General features: G+C 67.3%; 3 protein-coding genes across 8 annotated transcripts; 1 reads left to right on the forward strand and 2 right to left on the reverse strand.

Moving 5' to 3' along the window:
• Positions 1–320: 320 nt before the first annotated feature.
• On the reverse strand, positions 321–5,778 carry RGS19 (regulator of G protein signaling 19). Of its 5 annotated transcripts, none has more exons than XM_036010056.1 (6): positions 5,645–5,778; positions 5,085–5,421; positions 2,577–2,673; positions 2,278–2,399; positions 1,256–1,330; positions 321–1,166 (listed from the first exon to the last, which is right to left on the reverse strand). In XM_036010056.1, exons 3-6 carry the CDS (start codon positions 2,604–2,606, stop codon positions 740–742), a joined length of 654 nt encoding a protein of 217 aa, XP_035865949.1. In that variant the 5' UTR covers positions 2,607–2,673; positions 5,085–5,421; positions 5,645–5,778; the 3' UTR covers positions 321–739. The 5 variants fall into 5 exon arrangements, with proteins under 5 accessions (XP_035865949.1, XP_035865950.1, XP_035865951.1 ...); XM_036010057.1 differs by having other exon boundaries at positions 5,085–5,347; positions 5,645–5,743; XM_036010058.1 differs by lacking the exon at positions 5,085–5,421 and having other exon boundaries at positions 5,645–5,747.
• Positions 5,779–8,975: 3,197 nt separating this feature from the next.
• Positions 8,976–10,527, reverse strand: LKAAEAR1 (LKAAEAR motif containing 1). Its single transcript, XM_028523654.2, has 3 exons — positions 9,563–10,527; positions 9,237–9,359; positions 8,976–9,153 (listed from the first exon to the last, which is right to left on the reverse strand). Exons 1-3 carry the CDS (start codon positions 9,968–9,970, stop codon positions 9,061–9,063), a joined length of 624 nt encoding a protein of 207 aa, XP_028379455.1. The 5' UTR covers positions 9,971–10,527; the 3' UTR covers positions 8,976–9,060.
• A 2,533-nt stretch (positions 10,528–13,060) lies between these two features.
• OPRL1 (opioid related nociceptin receptor 1) lies at positions 13,061–18,859 on the forward strand. 2 transcript variants are annotated; one of them, XM_028524629.2, is made up of 4 exons: positions 13,061–13,287; positions 13,855–14,110; positions 17,478–17,833; positions 17,912–18,859. In XM_028524629.2, the coding sequence occupies exons 2-4, from the start codon at positions 13,887–13,889 to the stop codon at positions 18,433–18,435; spliced, it is 1,104 nt and encodes a 367-aa protein (XP_028380430.1). In that variant the 5' UTR covers positions 13,061–13,287; positions 13,855–13,886; the 3' UTR covers positions 18,436–18,859. The 2 variants fall into 2 exon arrangements, with proteins under 2 accessions (XP_028380430.1, XP_028380432.1); XM_028524631.2 differs by lacking the exon at positions 13,061–13,287 and having other exon boundaries at positions 13,983–14,141.
• The last annotated feature ends 8,748 nt before the right edge of the window (positions 18,860–27,607 follow it).

Raw genomic sequence — 27,607 nt, forward strand, 5'->3', positions numbered from 1 at the left:
AATGGGGGGGGCTGGACCCCAGACCCACTCAGTGCCGAGTCACACCGTGCTCTGGGAAACCTGGGGTCGTGGTGGCCAGCACAGGTCTCGTGGGGCCTGCCTCTGGGGACGACCTTTGACACTTTCTGGGACCTGGCCCCTCCCTCGCAGGGCCCTGCTACGGGGGGGGGGGGGGGGGGGGGCGGGAGTGTGTGCATGGGGCAGAGCATGCACGCGGGCCTCCTCCGAGCCCAGCTGCTCCCACACGGAGAGAGGTGGCACTGAAAGACCGCTCCGACGAGACAGCCCACTCGGGGGAGGGGACACGGAGACGAGCAGGCGGCTTTTTTCGATGAAACCCAGTGGGGACGTGTTTCCGGGTTTACAGTGACCGAGCGAGTAACAGAGACCGGGCCCTGTCCCTGGAGCCAGGTGCAGAGGCTCCGCGTCGGGTTCTGGGCGTCACGGCTCGAGTGGGAGGGTCTTGTCCTGTCACAGAGCGACAGTGCAGGGGTCCTGTGGTCCCAAGGGCCCCCGGCCGCCTGCGGAGGCCGGGGGGTCCACGCTCCAAGCTGCCTCCGGCAGGGTCCTCTCACCAGGCCTTGGGCAAGCGTGCCGGCCGCACACCTGCCTGTGAGCGGGCCCTCGGAGCACGGGGTCCCCTGGTGGGGAGGGCCCCCAGGGTGCTTGGCCGGGTGCACCCGACACCGGCTGCTGCACCCGGGGAAGGTGGTCTGAGTCTCAGCCCGGAGGGGGCGGCCTAGGCCTCCCCGGGGGCGGCCGGGGGGCTGGCCTGGAGCAGCAGGGCGCGGTAGGCGGGGGAGCCGAGGAAGCGGGGGTAGGAGTCCCGGTGCATGAGCGTGTAGACCTGCAGCTGCGCGTCGTCGAAGGTGTGCGCGGACGGCTCCTGCATCCTCCGGTTGATGCCCTCCCGCACGCGGGCGTCCAGGCTCACCTCCCTGGGGGACAGGATGGACACGTAGTCCTCGTAGATGAGCCGCGCCTTCTCGTCCACCACGTGCTGGTCGGCCTCGGCCTTGAGCTCCTCGCAGGCCAGCCAGAAGAGCATGTTCTCCTCACTGTACTCCGTGCGCAGGAAGGCCCGGAAGGCGCTGCGCCCCGCGGGGCTGTGCATCAGCTTGTCGAAGGACCGCGCCCAGCTCTGCACCTCCTCCAGGCTCGGTGGGCTGCTGCGGGGCACCGCCAGCCGGTCAGGCTCACGCCCCGCCCCCGGCCCAGGCCCGGGCCCCCCCGCCGCCCCCCGGCCCAGACTCACCAGGCCTCACAGCTGGGGAGGGATTGCAGCTTGCTGTCCGCGGGGGCCCGCCACGCTCGCCGCTGCCCTTCGCTCCTGACGGCAGACACACAGGCCCCCGTGTGAGCGCAGGGTGCCCAGCACAGGTGTGGACACCAGGCCTGGGGGGCTCCCATGGGGGAGCCCGCGGCAGGTGACAGCCCAGCCCCCGGTCCTGCTCCCCGCCTCTGTCCCGGCCTGGGGGCCAAGGCCACTTCAGCTGCCTCTGACCCAGGCTTCTGCTGTCGTCTGGCCTTCGGGACCCATGCGGGCTGCCAGTGCACGCCTCTCCCAGCAGCCCCACTGTCGGAGCAGGAAAGCCCCAGCCCCAGAGGCCCGAGGCACCGTGTCAGGCGGGCTCCGAACCCGTACCCCAAACACACCTCTCTCCAGGGCCTCGCGGGTGGCCAGCAGGCCCCTCACACCCACCTGTGCACACAGCCGGCCCAAGCCCAGACCCTCCCTCGGCCTCCAAAGCCGACTCTCAGCTCCTCACACTGTCCCACCCCCAGGCCCCCCCTTCCCCATGTCAGGTCTGGGCTCAGGCCTCGGGCGCTCACAGGTCTCCCGGTCCCTCTGTGGGCCCCCACAGTGCTGTCCAGACCTCGGAAAGGTACAAAAACTCCAACAGCTTCCTGGATGCCCAGAACACCCTGGGCATGCCCAGAGGCCCCGTGTCCGCTCCAGCATGCTGCTCTGGAGGCTTGTCCCCAGTGCCCTGGGCAGGTCTCTGTCCTGCACCCCTCCCCCCCCGACAGCAGTGTCCCCGGGGCCAGCAGTACGCGGCTGGGCGAAGGGACGGAGGAGTGCACGCAGGCTGGCCGGTGCTGTACTGCAGGCAGAACCCCAGGCCCAGGCCTGGCCCTGGCCACCAGAGCCCCACGGTCCCTGGACAGTGCTCGGGGTGGCAGGGGCACCTCAGAGGCCACCCGAGGGTCAGGGCGCAGGATGCCGGGCCCAGGCCTGCTCAGCCACCCCCCACCCCCAACTGCCCTCGCACTTACCAGGAGCAGCTGCAGCAGCAGCACCAGCACAAGCAGCAGGGGCTGCGGCCGGGGGCAGCCGGTGGCGCCGCGTCATGGCTGGACATGGAGGGCGCCTGGTCCGCCTCCTCTGGCCCTGGGTGCTGGGGAGAGACGGGGTGCTTCAGCCATGGGCCACGCTGAGGGCCCACCCGCCTCTCCCCACGGGCTGCCTGCTGGTGGCCTGCTCCCAAGGGCAGAACCCTCCCGGTCTCCCAGGTGCTGGAAGGGCCCTCAGCTCCCCTCTGCCCCCGGGGCAGAGATGGGGTGGAGAGGCGCACCTGCTTATCAGCCTCATGCGCGGTGGGCATGGGTGGGTGGAGGCGGCTGCCGGGGCTCCGTGGTGCCGGCTCCGGACCCTCACCACAGCCTGGGAGTCTAAGGAGAGAGGCCCAGTTTTTCAGAGGACCCAACGCCCCAGCCCCTGGATGCACCACCCCCCCAGGGGTCCTGAGGGTGCCCACTGCCTTGCTTGCACCTGCACCACGGCCTACACCAGGGCCTCGAAGGGTGCACAGCTGGTGAGGAGGGGTCCCGGACACCAAATCCACAGGAGGTTCTGGGACAGCCCCATCCGCTCTGTCCCTGGGAAGCCGGAAGCCTGGGTTCCTCTTTCTTGGTTTCCGGCTCCTGGCCCCTCCCAGGGGACCTGGGGGCCCCAAGAGTCTGTGGCTGTCAGTTCAGAGCATAGGGGTGGTGGTCACACGTTCAGAACCCCCACCCCAGCGCCCTCTGTGCCGGGCTCTCTGCAGGTGTCGGGGGACAGCACGGGGAGGGTCGCTGCCACCAGGGGCCCAGGTCTGCCTATGGGCCCTGGAGCATCTGGACCAGTCACTGGGTGGCGGACTGTGCCTGCAGCGTGGGGGGTCTGGGGCGGGAGGAGCAGGACCTCCTGAGGGTGCAGGACGTGGGGGCTTGCGGGTGAGGAGGGCCGTGAGCCTCCCAAGGACCTACATGCCCCGGCCCCGGCCCCAGTCCCTGGGAGCCCCTACCCGCAGCCGGCCGGCCGACTACCGCCTGGTTTCCCGCCCGCCCTCCCCCCACCAGGCTGCGGAAGCGGCTGCCCTGCCACAGGGCGGGCACACCACGCCATTGGGGGAGTCCTGCTCCCCAGTAGGGAACTGCGGGGCGCCCGCGGAGGCGAGGGGTGCGTCTTTCTCAGCGTCTGCGCCGCACCTGCGCCTTCCACACTGCAGGCGCGCGGGGGCGCTGGAGGCGCGGGTTGGGTGAGCAGTACCCCCGACCCCCCCACGTGCCCCCTGCCAGCCCCACCGCAGATCCCGCGTCCCGGTGGAGGCAGCGGCGGCGCAGGGCCGGCAGTCGGCGCCCCGGAGGCAGTTCTGACCTCACCAGCGCCCTCGCCTGCGCCCACCTCCGCCCAGCTGGGGGCTCACGGGCTGGCCGCCACGCACAGCTCCCCGCACAGCTCCCGAGCCCTGCCGCCTGCCTCCGACGACAGGAAGCCCACAGCTTGGTTTCACTCTGTTTTCTCGTCCCTGAGCTCCTAGCCCTTTCCCATCCACCTTGGCCTGAAGGTCTCCGGGGATGTGAGGGTGGGTGCCAGACGGTCGGTGCAGCTGGACCCCTGCTGCGGCTGGTCGGTCCTGGTGGGGGTGGCGGTACCAGAGCTGTTCGCACTCAGGGCTCCCCTGCCCCCAGGCCCTGGGCACTCGGGGCCTCTGCCCTGACCCGAATGTGGGGGTCCCCTGGACCCCAGCCCTTCACCACCTTGAGATCACGGAGGGGGACCCCAGGCTTGGTCCCATGGGCTCAGGCAGGTGGACGGGGAAGCAGCAGCCCTGCAGCCTCCCCTCAGGGGCCAAGCTTCTAGGGAAAGGAAGGGGTGTGGCAGCCCCTGAGGTCTCGAGCTGCGCCCCAGGCTGCTGCGACTTCCCCAGGCAGAGCCCTCTTCCTCCTCTGCACCCCCACTGTGAGGGGGGAAGGGACCGAGTCCCGCCCCCCACCTCCCAGCACCTGGAGACTGTACCCACCTTGGCTGCCACCTCCAACTCCCCTCTGCAATGGAGGGCCCTGTCTGAGGGCTCAGGGCCCGGACGCTGGGGTCCAGGGTTGGGGCAGAGGGGGGACCAGTCCCCACTGTCTGGGCCGCGGGCCCTGGACCTGACGCGCCTGACTCAGGCTGCCTGGGGCCACCTGTGCCCCCAGCACAATGGGCGCCTCCCCGGGGCGGGTACAGGGTGTGAACTGGGGTTCCTGCCCCTCATCCCCGTGTTTGGAGGGGCCTCCTTCCCCTTCCCCAGCCCCACGCTTGGCCACCCGAGAGTCTGGGATGGGAGAGGCTGGACAGGCAGAAAGTCCAGCCTCTGGGGACTCGGGCTCCCTCGGGAGCCGCTGCTGCTCGGCTCCACAGAAGGAAAAAGAACGTCCCCACGCCTGCCCGCTCCAAAAAAAGAATGAGGACGTGTGGCCGTCCCAGGGAGAAAATGCGGGGCCGTTGGAGGGCGGGGGGCGGCTGACAGCGGGGCTGCTCCCTCCTGACCCTGCTGAGCACCTTTCCTGTTTGGGGTCCCCGCCCCCCACTTGGCTGTTGGCTGAGCCCCAGCCGGTCTCCTCCAAGGCAGGCCGGTTCTCCCAACCTCGGCGCCCTCGCCCCCAGCTCACCTTTGCAACGATGTGTGTGTGTGGGGTGGGGGGGGATCATTTCTCGCTCCCTTTCTTCTGCTAGGTTCTGGCCTGGAGGAGCTTGCCTCCTTGTGCGGGGACCCTTTTCTCCAGTCTCTGACACCCCCACCACTACCTCAAGCAACTTGCCGTGGCGCCCCACTCACCAGCGACCCAAAGGCGAGGTGGGGGCAGGAGGGGCCAGGTTCGGTGGGGGCCCCACCCTGGTTGCCGAAGGGGCGTGCACTGCAGCAGCGGGGACTCCGGTCGGACAGCAGGAGGTTCTCCCGAGGCTTGGGAGGCTGGCGCCGGCCCGATCAGCCGGGGCGGGGGTCGCAGCGCCTCCCCTACGACTCGCGGGGCTGAGAGGCTGCCGCATCCAACCGAGGGCGGCGGACCGGGTGTCCCACTTCGGCCCCTCCCCACCGGGCTGAGGGGGGCGGGAGTCGCGGAAACCTGAGTTCTTCCGGCCCCCCCTTTGAGCAATCACTTCCCCAGGCTGAGCTGTAGAAAAGGGGAACCCGGTTGCAGCGCCCCTTCCCCCACGCGCGGGGGGGGCAGGCTGCAGTCCCACGGCGGCCCAGGGTCCACGTGGACCCCACGGCGGGAGTTCTTGGGGTGCGGATCCCGGAGCCTGCTCGCGAGGCTCCCGCTCTGCACCTCCCCGGGCCGGGAGGGGCTGGGCCGAGGCCCTCCGCGTCGCGCGCGCGCGCGCGCGCGCACTCACCGGCCGCGTCCCCGAGCTGCTGGCGCCGCCGCGCGCGCGGGGCCCGCGCTCGGAGGTCCAGCCGGATCGTCGCGGCCGGGGCTCAGGGTGGTGTGCGCAGGCGCCTGAGCGGCACTTCCCCAAAGCGCGGGGCAGGGACTTCCTCGCGCCGGGAGGCGCCCGGCCCGCCCTGCTCGGCGCGCCCCGCCCCGCGCTCCTCCGGCTCTCCCCTTCCCCACCACCCAGCCCGGTCCCGCTAGGCGCCTGGGTCCCCACCATCGCTTAGGCTGGCCGCGGTAAGCGAGGTGCTACTGCTGGGGCCTCTGGCCCCAGGGCGGCCTGAGGGAGCTCTGGAACAGCCTGGGGGTGTGGCTGCCCGCCCCCCCTCCGCCCCGCCATCCACCAGACAGTGCCCAGCCCGGGCACTCTGGCTTTGCTATTCATACGGCGGTCCAGTGTGGGGCACAAGAGCCCTCGAGACTCCAGTGTCCCCGTGTGCTACTTGCCGCGCTTGAATAAGGAGAGGCCGCGGTAGAGGACTGCCCCGGGGTTGCTGTGCCCGGCGTCTCCAAGGCCGGGTGCCCTCGCCTTTGTACTGGGGTTAGGAGCGCGCTGTCTCTGTGCTGTGGGGAGCTCACCAAAGGAGGGGCGGGGGTCCTGGGCTGCGGCGCGATGGATGCTGCGGGAGTGGGTTCTTGCATCTGAAGTCACCAAATGTCCCTGTTCATGGGACCTGGCTGGGTCCCTTTTGACCCCTTCCCTTGCCCCAAGGGGTCCTACAGTTTAAAGCCACGTCCTCCCCTTTGCCACGGTTGTCCTGCCCCTACTCTGGCGCTGGCTCGCCTCCTATTCCGTGACCTGGTACAGCTGTCGGTTTGGTTCCTTCTCCAGCCGGCTTTTGGACAGTGTCACGGCGGCCCTGACGGTGGTCTGGAGGTGGCCTGGTCTCTCGGACCACAGGCAGCTCCCATCCCCTGCGCAGGCGCTCAGCTCGGGCAGCTGCTCAGCTCGGGCAGCTGCGGATGCCGGGTCCCGCTCACAGAGTGACCCCCCGTCCGCCCGCCGCACAGGCCACCCCGGGTGCACACGTTCCCAGCACTCTGTGAGATGCGAAGGGACGTGGGCATGCCACACGCTCTCTCCGTCTACCCAGCAAGTGGCCGGGGGTCCCCCGTGAGCCAGGCAGTGGGGCCTCGCAGGGAGCCAGCCAGACCAGCCCCGGAGCAGACAAGGCGCAGACCGCAGACTGGGTGCGAGGTGAGGAGGGGCGTGTGCCGGGCTGTGCTGGCCTGGGAGAGGGAGGGCAAGGACAGAAGTGACAGGGCCCTGGAGCTGGGGTCTCTCTTGATGCCGTGGGCCCAGGGGGCGTGGCCACCGCGTGCACAGGCTGGCCGGGACAGGGCGGAGCCTGGACGCCTGTCCAGAGAGGAGGTGTCTGCTTTCCCTTTGGCCCCGGTAGCAGTCCTCAGAGGTTGGGCCTACGGAGACGGGCCGGCACCGACCCAGGTCACGCAGCTTGGCTGGTCCCTCGGTGTGGTGTCGCCACCCACCTCTTAAGGAGCACGTGGGGCAGCCCACTGTGGGCAGGGGTCCACACACTGCTCCCCCTCGGGCCATGCCTTCGTGTCCTCTGGCCACTTGGGCCTCTGCCCTTCGGGGTGGCTTGCTCCTCCCCTGGGCACTGTCTCTGTGGGGTGTTCCTCACAGGAACACCAGGGGGTATTCCCCAGGAGGGGGTATTCCCCAGGGGGGCTGGGCAGGAACCCACTCGAGGCCATGCAGCAGGTAGTGGTGCAGGTGGGACTCGAACCCAGGATCCTCTGTGCAGAGCATGCGCTTGCTGACCCAGCGGCACAGCCGAGCCCTCACCGCCCCCATCTGCCGAGCCATGGCCCACGCCCTCTGCCCTCTCACAGTGCAGCCGCCTCTAGGCCCCGTCACCCTCCCTCGGCCACTGTCCTTGGTCTCCTCTGCAGAATGAGGGTCTGCTCCCTGGCACGGGAACCAAGGGGGGCCCCGTGTGCCAGCTGTCTGCGGGGCCACCTTCCTGCTGGTCTCCTTGGGCTTCATGCCCGTCTTGCCCCTCTGTCCGCAGGGGACTGCCTCATGCACGTGACCCCTCCCTTACGGAGCAATCGCTACTCGGGGCCAGGGTGCCAAGGGAGAGGGACCCTTGACACTCCGTTTCGGAGACGGGAAGAAACGGAGGCTCAGAGACGTGAGGAGATGAAACACGCTTTTACTAAACAGACGGAGTCATCCCAGGCCCGCGGACCCCCCAGGAGGCAGAGCACTGGGGTGCAGGCTGACGGGAGCTTGGCCAGCAGGGCCAGGGCTGCCTGTCACCCAGGGCACGTCAAGGTGGTAGTGGCCACCGCCTCTGGACAGGGACTGCCGCCCTGTGTCTGTCCCTGCCCCAGCCCAAGCCACCACCCCCCTTCCTCTACCTGATGACTTCCCTGCCACCAGCACTGCCTGGGGATCTCCCGCCCTCCTGGAGCTGCGGGACCTGCACAGTTCGGGGTGTGGCCAAGGCCACAGGCATCAATGGCCCGGAGAGCGGGCAGGGCCTTCGCAGTGGGAGGAGGGCTCCCTGGAGCCCCCTGCGGCTGTCCCCCTCCTGAGCTAGGTCTGGGGGGGCAGTGACTGCCACTGAGCAGGGTCCCTGCCAGACCCCCCAGTTCTGATGTCAGGGGGTAAAGAATGCCCCCTCCAGCCTGCTCTCTGGGCTTCTCCTCGGCCCACTCAGCAGGAACTCTGGCTGCAGCCGGGGCTTGTCTGAGTCCCTGCAGCCCCCACTGCAGCCTGCTGGTCGGGGCTGGGAGCGGTGGCTGGGGTACGCCCCGGGCTCAGCAGACAGCACGAGTCTCCTCGAAGGTCTGTCAAGGAACTGGGAGGCTCTTCTGAATCCAGGAGCTTTGCAGGAAGTGGGTTTTTCCGAAAGGGGCAGGGCTAGTTTCCTTCCTCCTGGGTGTGTGTGTGTGGGGGGGGGGGTCGCTGGCGAGGGAGATGGAGTGGGGCAGAGGAGGCCCCCCAGAGGGGAGGCAGGGGCCTCCTTTCGGAGCTGCCACTTCCCTCTCTGGGCCTCGGACGGGATGAGCTGCATGCTGGGGTCCCTCTGGGGAGGCACCTTTTCCATGAGGCCGCCTGACTCCCGGGCTGCGGCAGTTGCTGAGCCAGGTTCCTCTCGCCCCTCTCCTGGTCCGCATGGACTCACGGGGCAGAGGCTGCCTGGCGGGGTGTCCAGGGTGTGCCTGTGCCTGTTAACCCCACACCCACCCACTCGCACCTTCCTGCTTCCGTGGAGGAGCCGCACTCTGCGCCCCCCGGGGTCTGTGACTTCCGATGCGGGAAAGGCAGCGTCCGTACCCACCCTTCCCTCCAGGGGGACCCAGAGCCCAGCGTAAAGACCAGCAGGCGTTTGGAGAGTGAGAACTTTATGCGGGAGGGTCGCGCAGCAAGCGGTTGCTGTAACCGCAGAGATTGCCCCCATCGATTTTCTCCTCCAGCATGGTCTCCACGCGCCGCCGCTGCGGAGGAGAGGGGCTGGGGCCAGGTGCGCAGGGGGGCGGGCGGGACCCCCTTTCCGCCCCCTGCCCGGGCTTGCAGGCACCTCTTGGCGGTCCAGGGAGTCCGGGATGCGCGTGGGTCTCAGCTGCGGCGGCAGGAACATCTCCAGCCGGATGGCGGCGCGCGCGGACTTCTGCTGCTGGATGAGCAGCGAGATCTCCTCCGCCTGCGGGTCCGGCGTGGCCGTGTGGCGCGGAGGACTTTCTGAGCCTCGGAGACGTCTGCTCCGCCCGGCCCTCCGCGCAGAGAACCCGGCCCCACCCGCCCCGCCCCTCCCGTCGGGGCTCCAGCCGGTCCCCACTCCCTTTCTTCTGCAGGCCTGACGCGCGCCCCGCCCCCCACCCCCAGCCTCCCGCACCCTCGGCTCACCCGCATGCGGGTGTAGCGCAGCCGCAAGGCGCGGAGTCGTCCGCGGGCCTCGGCCGCCTTGAGGACGCCGAGCAGCCGGTCCTGGCGCGCCGTCGGCGGCTCGAGCGACTGCGCCCACCCCAGTGGGTCCGGCATGCCGTACCCCAGCTCTGCCGACTCGCGCGGGAGGATGTAGGGGGTCGTGCCCACGTCCTCAAGCAAATCGCTGAAGAGCAGGTGGCGGCGGCACTGCGCGGGGGTCATGGCCGCGAGCTCCTCATCCGTCAGGGCCCAGCCCAGCTTGGGGTGCTCCCTTGCGGGTGCCCCCTTGGCGCGCTTCTCAGGGGACCCTGCGCCCTGCGCGTCCTTCCCGGCTCGCTCCCGCGGTGCTCTGTGCTCGGCCTCCTTGGGCGCCGGCGAGGGCTGCATCCTTGGCCTTGCCAAGGGAAGAGGGCGTCCCCTCGTTGGTTCCCGAATGGTGCCCACCCCTCTGGTCTGGCTTGGCCTGTCGAGACGCCCCACAGCTCCCTAAGGTCCCACACCTCCAGCCACGGCCCCTTTGCTCAAGCCTAGCGTCCCCTCTGGGGGGCGTCCCCATCAGCCGCGACCTCAGCTCCGCAGCCTGGAGAACTTTCCGAGCCTCGGAGTTTCAGGGACTTCCCTTCCTGCGCAGCGGCTGTCTCTGTGTCCACCGAGAAAATGCTGAGACCCCTGGGTTGACCACAGGCCCCATGCGGGGATGGAGACCAGATGAGGCCGCTCTTGGAGGTCGGCAGACCGCCCCCACGATGCGGGACCCTCGCTGTGCCCCTGCTCCCCGTGTCTGTGCTCACTGGTCAGTCAGCAGGTCCCCACCCCACTGGACCCCAGAGGCTCAGAGCCAAGGGGACAGCTGATCCGCTCCAGGGGAGACCCCGTCCTCCCCGTCCGGCCCGGGCTGGTCCGGAGGGAGGAAGGGCAAACAGAGCCCAGGGGGCAGGGGAGCCAGGGGGAGGGTCCCTAGGGGGTACAGGGAAATACCCCGAGGGCCCAGGTCCTGCCCCCGCCCTCCCACGCCCTTCCCACCCCGTACTTTCAGCTTCCTGGGGTCTGAGCCTCCAACTGAACCACTGCTTTCCGTGACCTGGTGACGCGGTTGCTCGGCAACCGGGAGCCCCGCCCCCAACCCTGCGGGGCGGGGCAGCCACGCGCGAGCAAGCGGCATGGGCACAACCCGGTCCCTCCCGGGGCCGGGGGCCGCGGTCAGCCCAGGACGAGGAGCCCGCAGCGGCCACAACCGGTGGAAGACCCTGGAGGTGGCTTTTCTTTCCCTTCTGGGAGCCCCAAGCACACTGTTCGGGGGCCGAGCGCCAGCTTCCTGGCGGGGGAGGTCTTTGGCGGCTGCGTTTGAACGCGGGGGGCGCAGCGCTGAGACCTTCCCGTCGGGGCCCTTTCCCTCAGTGGGACCTGCCCCCACAGCCGCGGGTGTTCGCAGACGCGGGGACTGAGGCCACTGCGGTCCTCTCCCGGGGGGCGGCGGGGCTCCCGCGGCTCCCGCGAGACCAGACCCGGGGCCTTGCGGGGCCCTAGCCCTCTGGGTCCTGTGTTTCTGAAATCTGTGCTGTTCCCGCTGACTCCGCGCTGTTCAGCAGCCAGTCCATGTCTTGGCCTGTCCTGCGCCTCACGCCCGCGGCCGCAGTCCACCCTGGGAGTCACAGACTCGTGTGCTCATCCCGCAGCTCACGGGCGGCCCACTGCACGTGTCAGCTGATGACCCGCCCACGCTGGTGGCTTCTGCGCCTGTGTCACTGCCCCCTTCACTCGCGGGTGTGTCCTGAGGGCAGTGTGGGCGCAGCGCTGGGGTCCTGGACGGCGCCTTTTGGGGAGCTCAGGGCCTGAGCCCCTGAGTGGGCACTGTCCTGGCTCCGGAAAGGGGTCCAGCTGAGGCTCTGGCCTCTCTGCAGGGGTCTGTGGACTGTTCCCGTGGGTTTTGGAAGCTTGCTCTGGCCTCCCGGTGAGCGGGTAAACCACTGGTTCCACCAGATTCCGGGACCAGTCCTACCCAGGTTCCACGGAAGGACTGCCCAGCCTCCAGCCGCCCCCGGACGTTTGCATGGAGACCCCCTGGGGCAGGAGCGAAAGGGGTTGGCTGCTAGGGGCAGCGGGGTGCGGGTGGGGCCCGCCTCTCGGGGTCCCGAGGGCAGTGGGGCCAAGCTTCAGGCTCCTCCTGGAGACGCTGCGTGTGTGGGCCCGGGGGCCAAGGGCCTTGATCTTTGCGCCCCTGTTCGCTCGTGTCCACCGTGTGCCTCGTGCACTGCGGTGTGGGTTTGTGCGCGTGCGACGTGTGTGTGTGCATCCCTGCCGATGAGCCCGTGTCTGCGTGTTTTGCCGTGTGCCTCTTTGGGCATCTCTGTGTTCACAGGCACACGAGCCTGTGTGTCCCTGTGTCTCTGTAGACGTGTCCCATGTCCACACACGTGTTCCTGAGTCGGCTGCCATAAAGATGCGGAGAAAAGTCCTGGGGGACAGCTTTGGAGGCTGAGTCCTGGGGCATCCGCCTGCTCTGTCCTCTCCTGATTCGCAGGTATCCTAGCGACGCCGTGTCCGTCACCTAGCAACCAGGCCATCCTTGGAGACGGTGCTCAGAGCAGGGTCTGCGATGTGTGGGCAGAGGCGGGAAGAACGGCCCGGAGCTGCACGGGGGCTGCAGACTCTGCTGCGGGGCGCCCCCCATGGCACGTGACCCCAGTGGAGGCAGGACCCCCTCCTTGGGGGCGGGTCCGCTGCGAGGGTGCTGAGGGCCCGGGCCGTGAGGGAACGATGCTCGGACGTTGTTCTGGGCCCCACTGTGGGGCAGGCCTCCTGGGGTGTCTCGAAGTGACAGGAGACCGGGGTTCAGCCCTGTGTCTGCCACCCCGACAGGCGGCCTCACACCCGTGAGCCCGAGGGCTCTGTCTGCACGAAGGTGGCCCAGGCGGGGTGCAGACGGATGAGCTCATGCTTGTGCCTGCCGTGGACACAGCAGGTACACAGGGCACACGGCAGGTACACACAGGGCACACAGCAGAGTCCAGGGGTCCTGCCCGCTGACAGCAAGACTCTGGCCCCTCCTGGCCGGCCAGGCAGGGCGCTGGGTGTGCCACCCCTGCTGGCCCGCAGCGGCTCGGGGCCCTCGGCGCCTCCGGCAGGGCTGGTCTGGGTCCGTGCGAGGCCCCCTCTGTGGGCGAGATGCGCCCCGTGTCCGTGTCCCAGGCTGTGTTTGTGTGTGCATCCCCCCGTGCTCTGTCCCCCGTCCTCGTGTCTGTCCCCGTGTGCCCCATGCACCTGTCCCTCGGCACCCCCCCCCCCCGAGTCCCTGCGTGTGTCCGTGTGTCCGTCCGTCCGTCCACAGGTCTGCGCTGCTGTGTCTGCGCCCGGCCGGACTCTGTCTGGGCTCCGAGGGTCTCCGTCTGTCCTCCCCTTCTCACCACGCGCCCTGGTCCTCCTGTCTGTCCCACGGTGGGGGGGGGGCGGGGGGCCGTGCCCCCTCGCCCCGCCCCTCCTCCAGCCAGCATGCCCCTCCCCCTCCGGAGCCGCAGCCCAGCCCCTCCCCCGCTCTGTGCGCCAGGCTGCTGCGTCTCGTCTGGCGTCTACTGAGGAGCAGCTGCCACTGCGCGCGGCCGCTGCAGCCCCATCCGGACCCGGTGCTGGCGCGGGGCAGGGGCTCCCAGCCTGCTCTGCTCCTGGGTTAGGGTCTCCACGGCCCCTGCTGCCCCGGAGACACCCAGGTGAGGCCTGAGCTGGCAGGGGGGTGGGGGGGGGCAGGTGTGGGGGTGAGCTGCAGCCAGCCTGCGGCTCGCAGGGAGGGGCAGGAGGAGGCTGAGCGCGGCCGCCTGGTGCCCTGCACCCCAGGTATTTTGGGGCATGTCTTGGCCCCTTTTGTGCCTGTGTGTGCATGCAGGCCGGTCTGGGCATCTGTGTGTGCACACACATGTGTCCCTGTGAGCACACGGCAGCTGCGTGTGCTCTAGTGCCTGTGGGTGGACACATGTTCCAGCATGTGGCTGCACCCGCACATCCCATGTAAGGGTCTGTGTCCCTGTGTGTGCGTGTGTGCTCTGTGTGCCCCTGCATGTGTGAACGTGCTTGGTGCGCATCCCTGCATGTGCACACATGCTGCACGTGTGTGCACACGTGCTCAGCGTGTGCCCCTGTCAGCGCCCCACGTCTGCACGCCTCCCTTGTCCCTGTGTGTGTGCAGGTGCCTCCGGGACCCCGGGCGCGTGGGGGGCCACGCACCACCCGGAGGCCTCGGCGGGGGGCTGGGGGAGTGCTCACGTGCCCCGTGCCCCCAGGTGCCGAGCGGCTGCGCACTTGGGGTGGCAGCATGGACTGCCTCTTCCCCACCCCGCCCTGGGGCGTCTACGGCAGCGCCTTGCAGGACAACCTCTCCAGCCCCAACCACAGCCTGCTGCCGGCCGACCTGCTGCTCAACGTCAGCCACGGCGCCTTCCTGCCCCTCGGGCTCAAGGTCACCATCGTGGGGCTCTACCTGGCCGTGTGCGTCGGGGGGCTGCTGGGGAACTGCCTGGTCATGTATGTCATCCTCAGGTAAGCTGGGCCCCAGCGAAGCCCCCCTCGGGTGAGTCCCGTGCCGCTGCGGAGGGGAAACTGAGGTGGGGGTGTTCTGGGTGAGTTGGGCAGGCGGTCAGTTGTCCTGTCAGGGGGTGGGGTTCGTCCTGAGGCCCTGATCCTCAGCTTCTCAGGGTGGGGGCATCGGACTACGGGGAGGAGGGGGTGGGCCCAGCCCTGCTGTGCCCCAGATGGAGCGCCACCCTGACTCCTGACTGAGGACGCCCCCGGTCCGAGCCGTGGGCCAGGCCGCTGCAGGGGGCTCGCACGGGCCCTACGGGGGCCCCAAGAGGCAGCTTCTGCCAGTCCAGGCTTGGGCTCCCGTTCACGGCTGGCATTGGCTGGCTCCAACATCGGTGGGGTGGCTGGGCTGCAAGGTCCCCACGCACCAGGGGACAGTGTGGGGGCTGGTGTGGGGACAGTGTGAGGGGACACAAAGGGGACATGCACAAAACATGTGCACACACACATGTATGCACGAACAAGTGCATATGTGCACACAGATGCACACACAGGAACACACGCCTGTTCAGGCAAGCGTGTATCTGTGAGTGTGCACAGTACAGGGTACGTCTGTGTGCACACACAACACGTGTGCTTGCACAAGTGTTCAAAATGCAAGTGTACAAATGCACATACCTGTGTGCGAGTGCACACACATGTGTGCACACACAGGCATGTGTTGGCATGCAGACACATGTGAAAGTGTATACACATGTCTGGGTGTGCACACGGGTATACGTGTAACTGAGTGTGCGTGCATAGCGTGTGAGCGTTCCCCCACGTGTACATGGCGTGGCGTTGGTGGGTGTGGTGTGTGAACGCAGACACGGTGACGAGAGCAGCAGCTGCCCCTCCTTCCCCGTGCTGGCCCCGTCCCGAGCCGTCTCCCTCTAAAGGCCTGCACCTTCTCAGAGCGGCGTCGGGGTCACAGTGTCACAGTGCAGTCGAGAGCAAAGTGCAGATTCCCGTGCCCCCCCCCCCCCCACACGCCCTGCCTCCCCTGTTGCCGATGGCCCCACCAGAATGGCACGAGGCTCACAATGAACGAATTCACTTGGGCACATGGTTGCCCCCCCAGGTCCGCAGTCCACCCCAGGGTGGCTCTCGGGGTGGCACGTTTTGGGGGCCTGGACGAATGGGTGATGCACGTGTCTGCCCTCACAGTGTCACTCGGAGCACTTGCACGGCCCTGAAAGTCCGTGTGTGCCCCTGCTCAGCCTGCCCCCCCCACCGTGAATCCCTGGCCAGCCCCGGCCTCTCTCTGTGTCCGTGCCTCAGCCTGTCCCCGAGTGTCCCCGAGTGTCCCAGAGCCGGAATCACGGTGTGTGGTCCCTCCAGGTCGGCGTCTCGCGCTCAGTCCGGTGCGGTCAAGCCGCTCCACGCTCCGTCTCGTGTGAGCCGACGGCTCACTTCTCTGTGGCGCTGAGTAACGTTTTACTGTCCGGACGGACCGCAGTTTACCCACCCACCCACCCACTGAAGGCACCCTAGTTGCTTCCCAGTTTGGCAGTTGTGAGTAAAACTACTGTAAATATCTGTGTGCAGATTGTTGTGTGGGCGGAGCTGCCGACTCCCCCGGTAAATGCCGAGGGGCGTGGTTGCCGGGTCCCGTGAGCCTGTTCGGTTTTGTGAGAAACCACCCAGCTGCCTCCCACAGCGGCACCTGTCCCCCGCCTGCCCCCCGCCTGCGCCCCACCGGTGGGGTCTGAGCATCCCCGAGGCTCCCCGCCCCCGGTGCTGGGTGTCTCCGTGCTCTGGGTCCCGGCCGCTCTGACGGGTGCAGCGGGGTCGTGTTCAGTCTGCGCGTCCCTGGTGACGTGCGCCGGGCGCGTCTTCCGGTTCCCTCAGGTGCCCCCTGCGTGTCGTCCTGGGCGAGGGTCTACCCAGGTGTTAGCCTGTTCTTCACCTGGTCATTTGCTCCCTTACCGCTGAGTGTTAGTTCTTTGTGTTCTGGGTAACAGTGCCGGACCATGTGTGTCTTTGGAAAATTTTTTCTCTGTGCTGGTTTTCTCATTTCCTTGACCCTCTGCTGTTCACTGGCTCTGGCCTTGCATGTCCTCCTGCGTAGAGTGGAGATCAAAACAGCACCTTGGGAAACTTAAATTTGGTAGAATCCACGTGAGGAGCCTGGCTCAGGGGCCCGCCGTCAGCATCACTGTGGCTGTTGGTGCTGGGTCATAGTTAAGGCTCTGGGCTTGTGCTTCACCCCCTCGAAGAGGCAGAACTAACCCTCACGGCAGTGTGCCCGACACGGAACATTCCCATCTCTGGTGTTGCCACAGCCAACACTGTCACCACCACCATCACCATTATCACCATCGTCAGCACTATCACCCCCACCCCACCCCCACCACCACCACCACCACCACACCACAACAACACACCATCCACCACCACCACCACCACCACCACCACCGTCACCACCACCACCACCACCACCACCACTAACAATACCATCACCATCACCACCACCACCACCACCACCACTAACAACACCATCACCATCAACACCACCACCACCGTCACCACCACCATCACCACCATCACCATCACCACCACCACCACCACCACCACTAACAACACCATCACCATCAACACCACCACCACCGTCACCACCACCATCACCACCATCACCACCACCACCACCACCACCACCACTAACAATACCATCACCATCACCATCAACACCACCACCACCGTCACCACCACCACCACCATCACCATCATCACCACCACCATCACCACCACCACCACCACCACCACCATCACCACCAACACCATCACCACCGTCACCCTCCACTATGATGGTCACGACTGGCCCTTCACCCCACAAGGACTAATAGACCAAGCACCCCCCTCCCCAGCCTGTTCCCGGTGCTTGGACAGAATCAGGCCTCATCAGTGCCCCCACCCCGTCACGGGCACCGTTTCCTGAGTTGGTGGTGGGACGTCCGCGTGGTCCGGGAAGCCTGTGATGTGTTCTCCCCGACCCGCGGCCCTTGGGGAATCTGGCGGTGCAGGGGTGGCCTTTATTCCGTGAGGGGCTGTGGGGGACACTTGGAGGGAGGAGGCCGGGCTCCCCCTCTCCCAGCCCTGCGCCCCACGCAGCGGCCGGCGAGTGCTCTGCCCCGCCTCCCACCCCTTCCTCAGAGCCGCCCGCCGTGAGGCTGGGGGCCCTGTGGCGTGTGCCAGGAGTGCCCGACGCTTGTGACACAGCTTGTCCCCAGGCTCGGCCTTTCAGCAAAGGCCTTAGGGTGGTGGACGCCCCTCCTGGTGGCTCGGCCCCCAGGCCCAGCCAGCGGCCCAAGGGAGCTGTGCTTGCCCCTCCCTGTGCTCCCCGCAGACACACCAAGATGAAGACGGCTACCAACATCTACATCTTTAACCTGGCCCTGGCGGACACCTTGGTCCTGCTGACGCTGCCCTTCCAGGGCACCGACGTGCTCCTGGGCTTCTGGCCGTTCGGGAACGCCCTGTGCAAGGTCGTCATCGCCATCGACTACTACAACATGTTCACCAGCACCTTCACGCTGACCGCCATGAGCGTGGACCGCTACGTCGCCATCTGCCACCCCATCCGCGCCCTGGACGTCCGGACGTCCAGCAAGGCCCAGGCCGTCAACGTGGCCATCTGGGCCCTGGCCTCCGTCGTCGGCGTCCCCGTGGCCATCATGGGCTCCGCGCAGGTGGAGGACGAAGGTCAGTCGGGGGGCCGCTCCTCCCCGGGCCGCGCCCCCCGGCCCCCTGGCCCCCCTGACCCCGCCCCTCTGCCCGCAGAGATCGAGTGCCTGGTGGAGATCCCCGCCCCGCAGGACTACTGGGGCCCGCTGTTCGCCGTGTGCATCTTCCTCTTCTCCTTCGTCATCCCGGTGCTGATCATCTCCGTCTGCTACAGCCTCATGATCCGGCGGCTGCGCGGCGTCCGCCTGCTCTCGGGCTCCCGGGAGAAGGACCGGAACCTGCGCCGCATCACGCGGCTGGTGCTGGTGGTGGTGGCCGTGTTCGTGGGCTGCTGGACGCCCGTCCAGGTCTTCGTGCTGGCCCAGGGGCTGGGCGTCCAGCCGGGCAGCGAGGCGGCGGTGGCCGTGCTGCGCTTCTGCACCGCCCTGGGCTACGTCAACAGCTGCCTGAACCCCGTCCTCTACGCCTTCCTGGACGAGAACTTCAAGGCCTGCTTCCGCAGGTTCTGCTGCGCCTCCGCCCTGCGCCGGGAGGGGCCGGTGTCTGACCGCGTGCGCAGCATCGCCAAGGACGTGGCCCTCGCCTGCAAGACCTCCGAGACCGTGCCGCGGCCCGCATGACTAGGCGTGGACCTGCCCATGGTGCCCGTCAGCCCGCAGAGCCCGTCCACGCCCAACACGGAGCTCACCCAGGTCACCGCGCTCTAGGCTGACGCGTGCCCCGAGCCCCGAGTGCCGCCAGCCGCCGGGAGCTCCCCTGGGCCCGGAGGGCCTGATGACATCATGGGACAGGTCAGAGCATGAAGGCCGCCCCGCACCCCGGCCGCCCCACACCTGTCCTCCTGGTGCCAGGTGGGGGAGGGGACGTGCAAGAACTCGCCGGCAGGGGAGCCCGGCCGGAGCTCAGCCACCGTACCCACGAGTCACGGGACTCCACGGCCTCCCATCTGCCCGCCTGCCTGTTCCGGGGGGCACGCCTGTGGAGGCGTGACAGTGCGTGTTCAGCCTCGTGCCCCTGTGCCGTGTCATGCCTGCCGGGAACCCGCCCTGAGCTGCCGCTGCTGATCGGACTCGCCCGGGCTGCACGCGGGTGTGGCCCCTTGTGCCCCCGCTTCTGCTTCCGCCTCCCCCCGGGGACCCTCCCTGCCCAGCAGCGCCCTGGACCACTGCGCCGAGGACGTGGCCGTCCACGTGCTTGGAGCCCGCGTGGCCGTGGGAGTGGGGCCGTGGGGCCCCGCAGGCTGCTCTGTGTGCCGTTTGCACAGCGGCCCCTGTGCCCGGTCCTGACTGCCTGGTGCCGGGCTCGTGCCCGGGGGTCCCGCCTGGGGGTCCCTGGGTCCTGCTGCAGCTTCTCCTTCGCAGCGTTTCCTTTCCTTGGATTCAGAGGTCGGCGGCCGTGCTGCTGGCCGCACCCTGTGCCCTGTTTGGGTCTCAGTGGCCTGGACAGGGTGGCCATGGGGACAGGTTTGCTCTGCGCTGGCGGAGACTCGGCCCTTGCTTCTCTCCCAGGCCTCCCGGTTTCTGTGGGAGGGGCCCGGGCGCCAGGCACCAAACCAGGCGGTTCCGGTGTCAGAGCTGGGCTGAGCCCCTGTCAGAGCTGGGCTGAGGCCTGGGGCTGGCAGGCCTGCTGAGCCCGCTGTGAGGCTGGCCTGGGCTGGGGGATGCTAGTTGCCGGAGAAGCGCCCCCCCAAGTCCACCGCTGGAAGTTGCCCGCGCCGGGTGACTTTGCAGACGGTCCTCCAGTCCTCCGGTCCTCGCAGCGTTGAAGACTCCAGCTCCACCTGTGAGCCGAGCTGCAGCCCCCGGCCAGCTGATCCCTCAGCCAGCTGACCGCTGACCTCGGTCGGGCACCTGTGAGGAGCAGGAAGTGCTGACTGTGGCCAGCTTCCAGAGCCAGGCGCCGTGGGGCCGCCAGGGTTGCGGCGCTTTTCCTGCGGAGACAAAGATGTGTGACCTTGTGCCGTGACCCCCCGCGCCTCCCCGCCCACATCTGTGTGTGCGTGACAGCGCTACCCGGCTCTCGGCCAGCCTCAGCCCGTCTCCGGGGCCCCCCAGTGACCGGTGCCCACCCACAGTCCCCCCCAACAGTGTCTGTGACTCCTGCTGGGTGGGCCGTTGGGCACCTTCTCCCGGACAATCGTGCGATCGTGTGTGGGCCTCCCCGCTGCTCTGGCTGCTCGCCTGCCCCGCTCTGTCCTCAGGGGAAGGTCCCCCCACCCGAGGCCCCAGCTTTAGCCAGGGGCCCGCCGACCAGTTTGTGTTGGGGGCTGTTACCTCCTACTCAGCTAACGTTCAGATAGTGTGTCCTCCCTAAAGAGCAGCCACAGCACCTCTCTCCTGCAGGGGGATGTCCCGGTGCTCCCCCCGCGTGGGCGTGGTCTCTGTGGGGCCCAGTTTCGCCCAGGTGACCCTCCAGCAGGTGACCCTCGCAGAGGGCGAGGCCGACCTTGGGCCGAAGTGCTTGGCAGGCCATGATGGTGTAGTTTTTGTTTTTGTTTTTAAAAGATTTTATTTATTTTTAGAGAGGGAGGGAGGGATAAAGAGGGAGAGAAACATCCATGCGTGGTTGCCTCTCCTGCGCCCCCTACTGGGGGCCTGGCCTGCAGCCCAGACATGTGCCCTGACTGGGAATTGAACCGGCGACCCTTTGGTTTGCAGGGCCAGCGCTCAACCCGCTGAGCCACGCCAGCCAGGGCCCATGGTGTGGTTTCATACTAGTTTTAATGATGGGCACTTTGCCGTTAAAAATTTAGCATCGGGAGAAAGTTGGGGAAGCGTGGGCCACCGGGCGGCCCGGAGGCTGCTCGGAAGCTGGGGGTTCAGGTGGAGGGGCTGCAGCGGGGTGCCCAGAGGCTGTGACCCCTCCCCCACTGCCCAGGCACCAACCCTCTGTGCTGACCAGCTGAGGGTTTAAGAAGTGGGCACAGCCAGAGTGTGCTCTGGACTTAGAGACCTGCCTCCGATGGAGAGAACGGGCTGCACCCCGTGGCTCCCCTGGCGCCCGCACCCTGCCCAAGGTGCCGGGGCGGTTCTGCAGGGTGTCCTCGGGTGCGGGAGCCTCGGGCTGCAGCCCACTGCCCTGCAAGGGGCCCGGAGTGGAGCCTCGGCCCTCCGGACTCTCCCTGAGGCCACCCTCAGGTTCCTGGCCCACAGCCTGTGGCGGGTGCCCCTCTGAGACTGGGGGTGGGGGGACGGAGGGGGGCTGGTCCAGAGGAAGTGGGTCTCACAGTGAAGTGCAGTTTCCTGGCTTCCCTGCGCACATGTTTCTCTGTGCTGCAGTCTGTTAAGTGTGCAAGGGCCAGGTCTAAGTCAGCAACAATGCACACACCTTAATTACAAAATGCAGCACGGCAGCCAGGTGGTCCCCTCCAGCTCCCCCTGGGCTGGCTCTGCACAGTGCAGCCCAACGCTGACCCCCCGTGGCCAGCCCTGAGCACTGCAGCAGTGGGGCCAGGACAAGGCGTGGGGGTGACGGGGGGGGGGGGGGGGGGGGGCGACTGGGGGCAGGGAGGGGACATCTGCGACCCCAGCCCAGGCCCCTCAGCGCCCCCCCTGAAGAATAAGCAGACACCCCCAAAGGGGGGCCCAGTGGCAGAGCCCCAGGCCTGGTGGTTTGGGAACTCTGAAGGGTCAGGCCCCAGCGGGTCCCTTCCCCCAAGGAGCTCTGCTCCAGGCTTGACGTTTGTCACCCTGGAGCCGGGTCTGTGACAAGCCAACCCCGATGGGGGTCACTGCAGGCTTCTCAGGAGGTGGCCTCTGAGCTGTGCTTCTGGGGAGGGGAATCCCGGGGGGAGGGAGCGAGGCTGGTGGGGTGAGGCCTGAGGGCCACCTCACCGAAGCCCCCCACCCCGCAGTGCTGGGAGGGGACGGCACTGGGGCTGCATCGTTGGGGGGGGAGGGGGGTGTCAGTGCAGACGCTTTGGGCAGAGTGACACGTCATCCTGGCCGCTGGGGAGGAGGTGGACAGAGGTATTATGGCAGCAGTGGGCGGCCTTTGGGGACTGGGGCCAGTGCCGCCCCAGCGTGGTGGGGGAGGTCGCTGGCCGGGAACGTGGGGCTCAGACAGCCTGGGTGTGGGGTGTGACTGGGAGGGCAGGGATGGATGCCGGCGTCCCTGAGGACGGAGAGGCGGCGAGATCGTCGTTGGGAGACGTGAGCTGGGGTCTCAGCTGTCGGCTGGGTGGGGACAGTCGCCCCTGGGGGGGGCTCTGTGGAGTTCCTGCCCAGTGGGCAGGGGCAGCAGCGCGGTCAAACCCCACGCCTCAAAGTGGCAGAGGAGCTGGTCTCTGGAGGGTGGAGAGGAGCCTGGGTCTGAGGGGGCAGCGCAGGAGGCTGGAGCCGGAGGGCACCACGGGGCAGGCTGGGAGGGGCTGGCCCCTGCCCCCCTGGAGGGGAGCATGCTGGGCACGTGTGTGTGTGTGGTCCTGTGTGTGCATGTATGCATGTGGGAGTGCTGTGTGCATGCCTGCATCTGCATGTGCACGCGTGTGCTGGGCTCTGTCCTCCTGCCGCCCTGGTCCCTTCTTTCCGGCCGTCCCTGGCTGCCCAACGGGGTCTCCTGCTGTCCAGGAGGGGCAGCGCCTTTCTCTCTCCAAACCCCCTAAAAACGACTCCTCCCTGCGCGAGGGGAAGGACGTGGTCTCCGTGGGGGCTGGCTCTGAGGCGGCCCCACGGGCCCGGGTGTGGGGCGGACAGCGACAGAGGCGGAGCCGGCAGCGCCCTCACGGCGTCCGGTTCTCTCTGCCTGTGTGTGTGTTCGGGGTTCTGTCCGGGGAAATCGCAAGAGGCTTCGACGTGTCAGAAACATTAGCTGTTGGCTTGCCCTCTCGGACTTCCTGTCATTATTTTTGAACTGTTTTAATGCTCCCTGATTGCAGAGAACTGACAGTCACACAAACAATTCTTCACAGAAACGCAGATCCATTTAGTCCCGTGGAAAGCGACTGACGGTCGCTCTTTGGGCCTCGGCCAGCTTTGTGCCTGCTGACCGGTCATTTCGGGCCCTGACCGCCTGCGTCGGTCTCGTGGTCCGGGGCGGCCGCCGAGCTGGGTGGTGACATTTCGCTGCCTCCTTGCTAACGAGAGTCTCGGGTTGAATCGTGTCCCCGACAAGACACGTTGAAGTCCCAGCCCCGTGACCCGCCAGTGCAGGTGTGAGGGGCACGGGGAGGTCACGCTGGTGTCCTCCTGAGAAGAGGGACGTCTGGACACAGCATAGGCGACGGAGGAGCAGCAGCAGGTGGCGTGGGGCCGTCGCTGGGGTGGTGTGGGGCCACCAGAAGCTGCAGGGACCCTCCCCCGGAGCCTCGGAGGGGGGCCAGCTGCCCGCCCTGGACTTGCCGACCAGGCCCCCAGACGGGGAACTACAGGTGTTTTGTGCCGCCAGCGAGCAGCGGGCCTGGCTGCGGGGCGGGTCGTGGGGAGGAGCCTGGAGTTTTCCCGAAAGGCAGTGGGAGGCTTTTGGGGAAAGAAACAACCTAAGAAACCAAACACAACTCCTCCTAGAAAGCGTCAGGAGGGCGTGGGAGGCGGAGCCGTGGCTCTGTGCCCAGGGTTGTGTGTGTCCTCGCTCCTGGGTCGGGGTCAGGGTCGGGGTCGGGGTCGGGGTCAGACGGAAGACCGTGCCAGGTGTGGGAGGTGGAGCTGTCTGGGCCGCTGTCAGCTCCCAGACGTTTGGGGGGGGGGGAGTGGCTTCCGGGGGCCCCGGTCCGGCGGCGAGCACCTGAGTGCACGCGCCTGTGTTTGTGGGTGTCCCCGCGGCAGCGGCCCTCACGGGGTGCAGTGCGGGAGGCCCTGGCAGCGTGGACCCCACGGTGCAGCAGCAGCAGGGCTCAGAGTGGGCGGCATGGCCCTCTGGTCCCCACCACATCTGCTCCAAGTGTCTGGCCTGGGCCTGAGCTCCAGGCAGGGCTGGAAGCCAGGAGGAGATGCCCTGGCTGGGGTGTGCCCGGATCGGGGTGTGCCCCTTCCAGCACCGCCTGCTCTGGCTCCTCTCGTCCTGTGGGGACCCTCCTCACCTGTCTGTCCTGGGGAGCCCCTGGGGCTGGAGGGCTGTCAGGACACATTTTTCCCTGGGTGGGGGTGGGGGCAAGGGAAGGGTGGTCTTAGCAGACACCCTGGGGAAGAACCTGCAGCCCCGCCCACTGCCCAGGTCGGCTGGGATGGGCCTGGCACTTGGGCCGCACAGACACAGGACACATTCAGACACCAGTATGAGTCTCGTGGACTCACACAGTGAGCCCTGGACCCCAAGGAACGTGGGCCCCGGAGGGACCCTAGGCTGGGTGTATTCCTCATCCACCAGAGGGTGGCAGCATCTCCTCACGTTTGCCCCTGGGACAGCTGCAGGGTTTGGGGGGCCCTCTGTGGGGTGCCCAGACTTCCTGGGGGCCAGCAGATGCCCCGTGGGAGGGGCTGACATCAAAGGAGGTGGCAACCTCACCCCCAGCCCTGCAGAATCTCCTGGGGGCCCCCACCTCAGGCCCCAGGTCAGAACCTCTGGGCCTGACAACAGAAGTGGGAACTCAAACACACACATTTAAATGGTTTATTTTGCCCTGGCTGGTGTGGCTCAGTGCATTGAGCCTGGACTGTAGACCAAAGGGTTGCCAGTTCGATTCCCAGTCAGGGCACATGCCTGGGTTGCAGGCCAGGTCCCCAGTAGGGGGCGTGGGAGAGGCAACCACACATTGATATTTCTCTCCCTCTCTCCCTCCCTTCCCCTCTTTCTAACAGTAAATAAATAGTTTACTTTGATTTTCCCTTTTGGGGAGGGGCGTGGGTCACACATGCAGAGCAGAGTCAAAAGGAAGAGGGAGGGAAGGGGGGGGAGGCGGGAGGAACCATCTCCGTGTTCTCCTCAGTGGCCGGCCTGCCCCTCCCCCTTGTGGGTCCCCCCGGGCGGTGGTGTGTGTGACTGGCGGCTCCCCTGGAGCTCACACCCCCGTTGGTGGACGGGTGGGCTGCCTGCCACCTTGTTTCTATGGATGGATGGCGGTGTCAGGCGAGTTACACCCCCGCGGTGGCCCCACCCACCCCTCCCAGCACGCCTGTGTTAGGAAACCTGGGCATCATCGAGAATCTCTAATTAAACAGAAACTCTGCGTCTTGCAGGTGCCTGTCCCCTATCACAAGGCGGGTGACACTTTCTGTTGTTCCTCCTCCTTGTTCTGTAAACTGTTTATATCCTTGGCCCATTTTTGTAGAATCTGGTTGTTGGACTTCGTCTTAGTTATTTGTGCAGACTCTTTACATAGGAGGGCTCCGATCCCTGAATATTTGCAAATACTTATCCTTGTTTGCTATTTGACTCTTGTCTTTGTTTAAAGCAGCTTTGCCGTGTAGAGATTTGTATCTCGTGTGAGGTGATCAGTCCTCATGATTGGGGCTTTGGGAGCTCCCGCCCTCTCTGGTACTTCATGGTTATTTTTAAACGTTTGCCCTTTGGCCCACTTAGGATTCATCTTGGTATGAGACCCAATCCAGCATCTCATACCTCAGTTTGAGGGGAACTGAGTCACAGGCTTCAGGGGTGGGCAGGCAAGGAGAAGCCACTCAGGGGAAGTCGGGGCCCACCCCTCACCCGAGACGACCCTGCAGTTCGGGGCTGGGGGTCAAACGCCCCCCTTCCCGTGGGGCTCCCACAGGTGCTCCCGCAGGCCAGCTCCAGCTGCGGCCAGGGCGGAGAAGGGGACAGGGCCAGGCCGGGGGCTGGCTGTGGCGGAAGGCCTTGCGGGAGGAGCGACCGCATCGGGCCTGGACAGCCTGCAGCTGCAGGAGCAGGGTCTGCGGTGGGAGGAGAGCGGGGGCCGTGGGTGCGCCGGGCCCCCAGCCTCCTCTGAAGGGGGTCACGTTCGAGGGCACTGTCCTCCGCTCGTTCGTTCACTCACTCATTCATTCGTCCTGCACATGTGCGTCCAGCCCTTGCCAAAGAGTTGAAACCCTCCCTGACGTGAAACTCAGCAGAAAATGTGAGGCCCCGAGTGAAGATTTTCTCAGGGTGACTGCTGAGGCCCTCTGGGGAGGATGAGCAGTTCTCCACACAGCTGTGTTTGGGGCCCTCTCGGCCGGTTCCCGAACACTCTCTCCAACCAACCGTTAGACATTCAGTGCCCGTGGGTGGGGCCCTGGGGGCGGGCCTTGGCAGTGGGTCTGAGTGGCCGGGAGTTCGGGGGCAGAGAGACCCCCAGGGAGAGGGCCCTGCAGGAGCAGCTGATGACCACAGGGTGGTGTGGGGGACAGGCCTCGGACTCCTGGGGATGCCTTGACTAGAGCTGGGACAGCATGGGATGTGGGGGCAGAGTGGGGGCGGGGGCACCCCCTGGCGAGTCAGGGGGGAGGTGGGGCCAGAGGAGAGCTGTGGCCTCACTGGGGTCCAGGAGCACCGGAGGCCCCGCCCCACGGGCCCTGAGTGCCCCGGCTGGGGCAGAGGATGGCTCTGCTGGTGACGACTGAATTTCGGGACCCTATGGGGGCCCCGGCAGGTGCACAGGGCAGTGGGCAGTGACACAGAGGCACCCGTGTGGCGTGGGCTGGCCCGCTGCCTGTCTGGCCCTGTGGCCCACCACCCTGGCTTGCCTGGGTGAGGGGTATCCGGGACCCTCAGTTTTAAAATGAGGACGGCCTGGGCAACCCTTCAGGAGCTGGCTGCCTGTGGCGTCTTTGCTCCTAGGGCGGCAGCACAGCCCCCCGCTTCCCCTGGGGCCGGGGGGCCAGGGTCCTGCAGCCAAGAGGGAAGAAGCCGGGTCCAAGTTCAAGCTGCTGCCCTGGCCTCTGCCCCAAACCAGGGAGCTGTGGATGCAGAGGGCAGCCCTGCCCACCTCGCCCGCCAGCCCTGGGGAAGGACTCGGCCACCTGGGCCCCCGGTCTGGCCGGCGCTTGGACCTCCTTTGGGCAGCGGCCCCGGCGTGGGGCAGGCGGTCACCAGCGCTGTTCGCCGGGGGTGAGTCTCACCCCTCGCCTGCAGGAGGACGGACGGCTGTGCGTCTTCGGGGCCCGTTTTTCTCCGAGCCGCTGTTGAGATTCTGGAAGCAGAGAAAATGCATTTTCTCCATCTCCTTTCCGGATGTGACAAGTCCCATAAAATCCATTAAAGCCTTTAATGAAACCCCGGCTCGGAGCTGCTCCGTGAATGAATGTGGAATCGGAATTTAAATTAAAATGTTGTTTTTCAGTCTGGAGGCCTTGCCTGGGAAGGAATTAAAGGGACAGCTCACCTTTTTGCCGTCAGCCTCAGGCTTGGCTGCCCTTGTGCTGGGCGGGACCAGGCTGGTGTGGGGGTGGCAGCCGTCCCCCCACTCCCGACTGTCCCTGCCCCAGCCTCACTGAGGGCACCACGCGGGGGTGGGGCCCAGCAGCCCCGGGGTGGGGGAGACGACAGCATTTGCTCACAAGCAGGTGCGTCCCGCACCCACTGAGCCCACAGCAGGGGCTGTCGAGGGCCCAGGAAGGTAAGCGAGGGCCACTGGGGTGTGAGGAAGGGCTGGTGGGAGATGTCAGCCAGGGCAGGGCTGGGGGCACAGGGGGGCACAGGGGGCACGGTGGTGTGGGGGCGGCCGGGAAGGCTGGGCTCTGTGACTCCAAACACACCAGCGGTCTGCCACCGAGAAGGGCACCCCGGGCCTCTCGGCAGCCGCTCCTCACTCCCCACGCCCCCGCCCGGCGGGACGGACACACACAGCAGCCTGCAGGCCCGGCGTCTCCTGGAGCTGCCTGCGGGGTGCGGCCGTGTGGAAACACACTCGGGGCATCAAATGCGCTTCTGTTCTCGTTTCCGGGAGGTGAGGTCCCCCCA

This window comes from Phyllostomus discolor, chromosome 9 (genome assembly GCF_004126475.2).
Source record: "Phyllostomus discolor isolate MPI-MPIP mPhyDis1 chromosome 9, mPhyDis1.pri.v3, whole genome shotgun sequence".
In the NCBI taxonomy this organism is placed as follows: Eukaryota; Metazoa; Chordata; class Mammalia; order Chiroptera; family Phyllostomidae; genus Phyllostomus; species Phyllostomus discolor.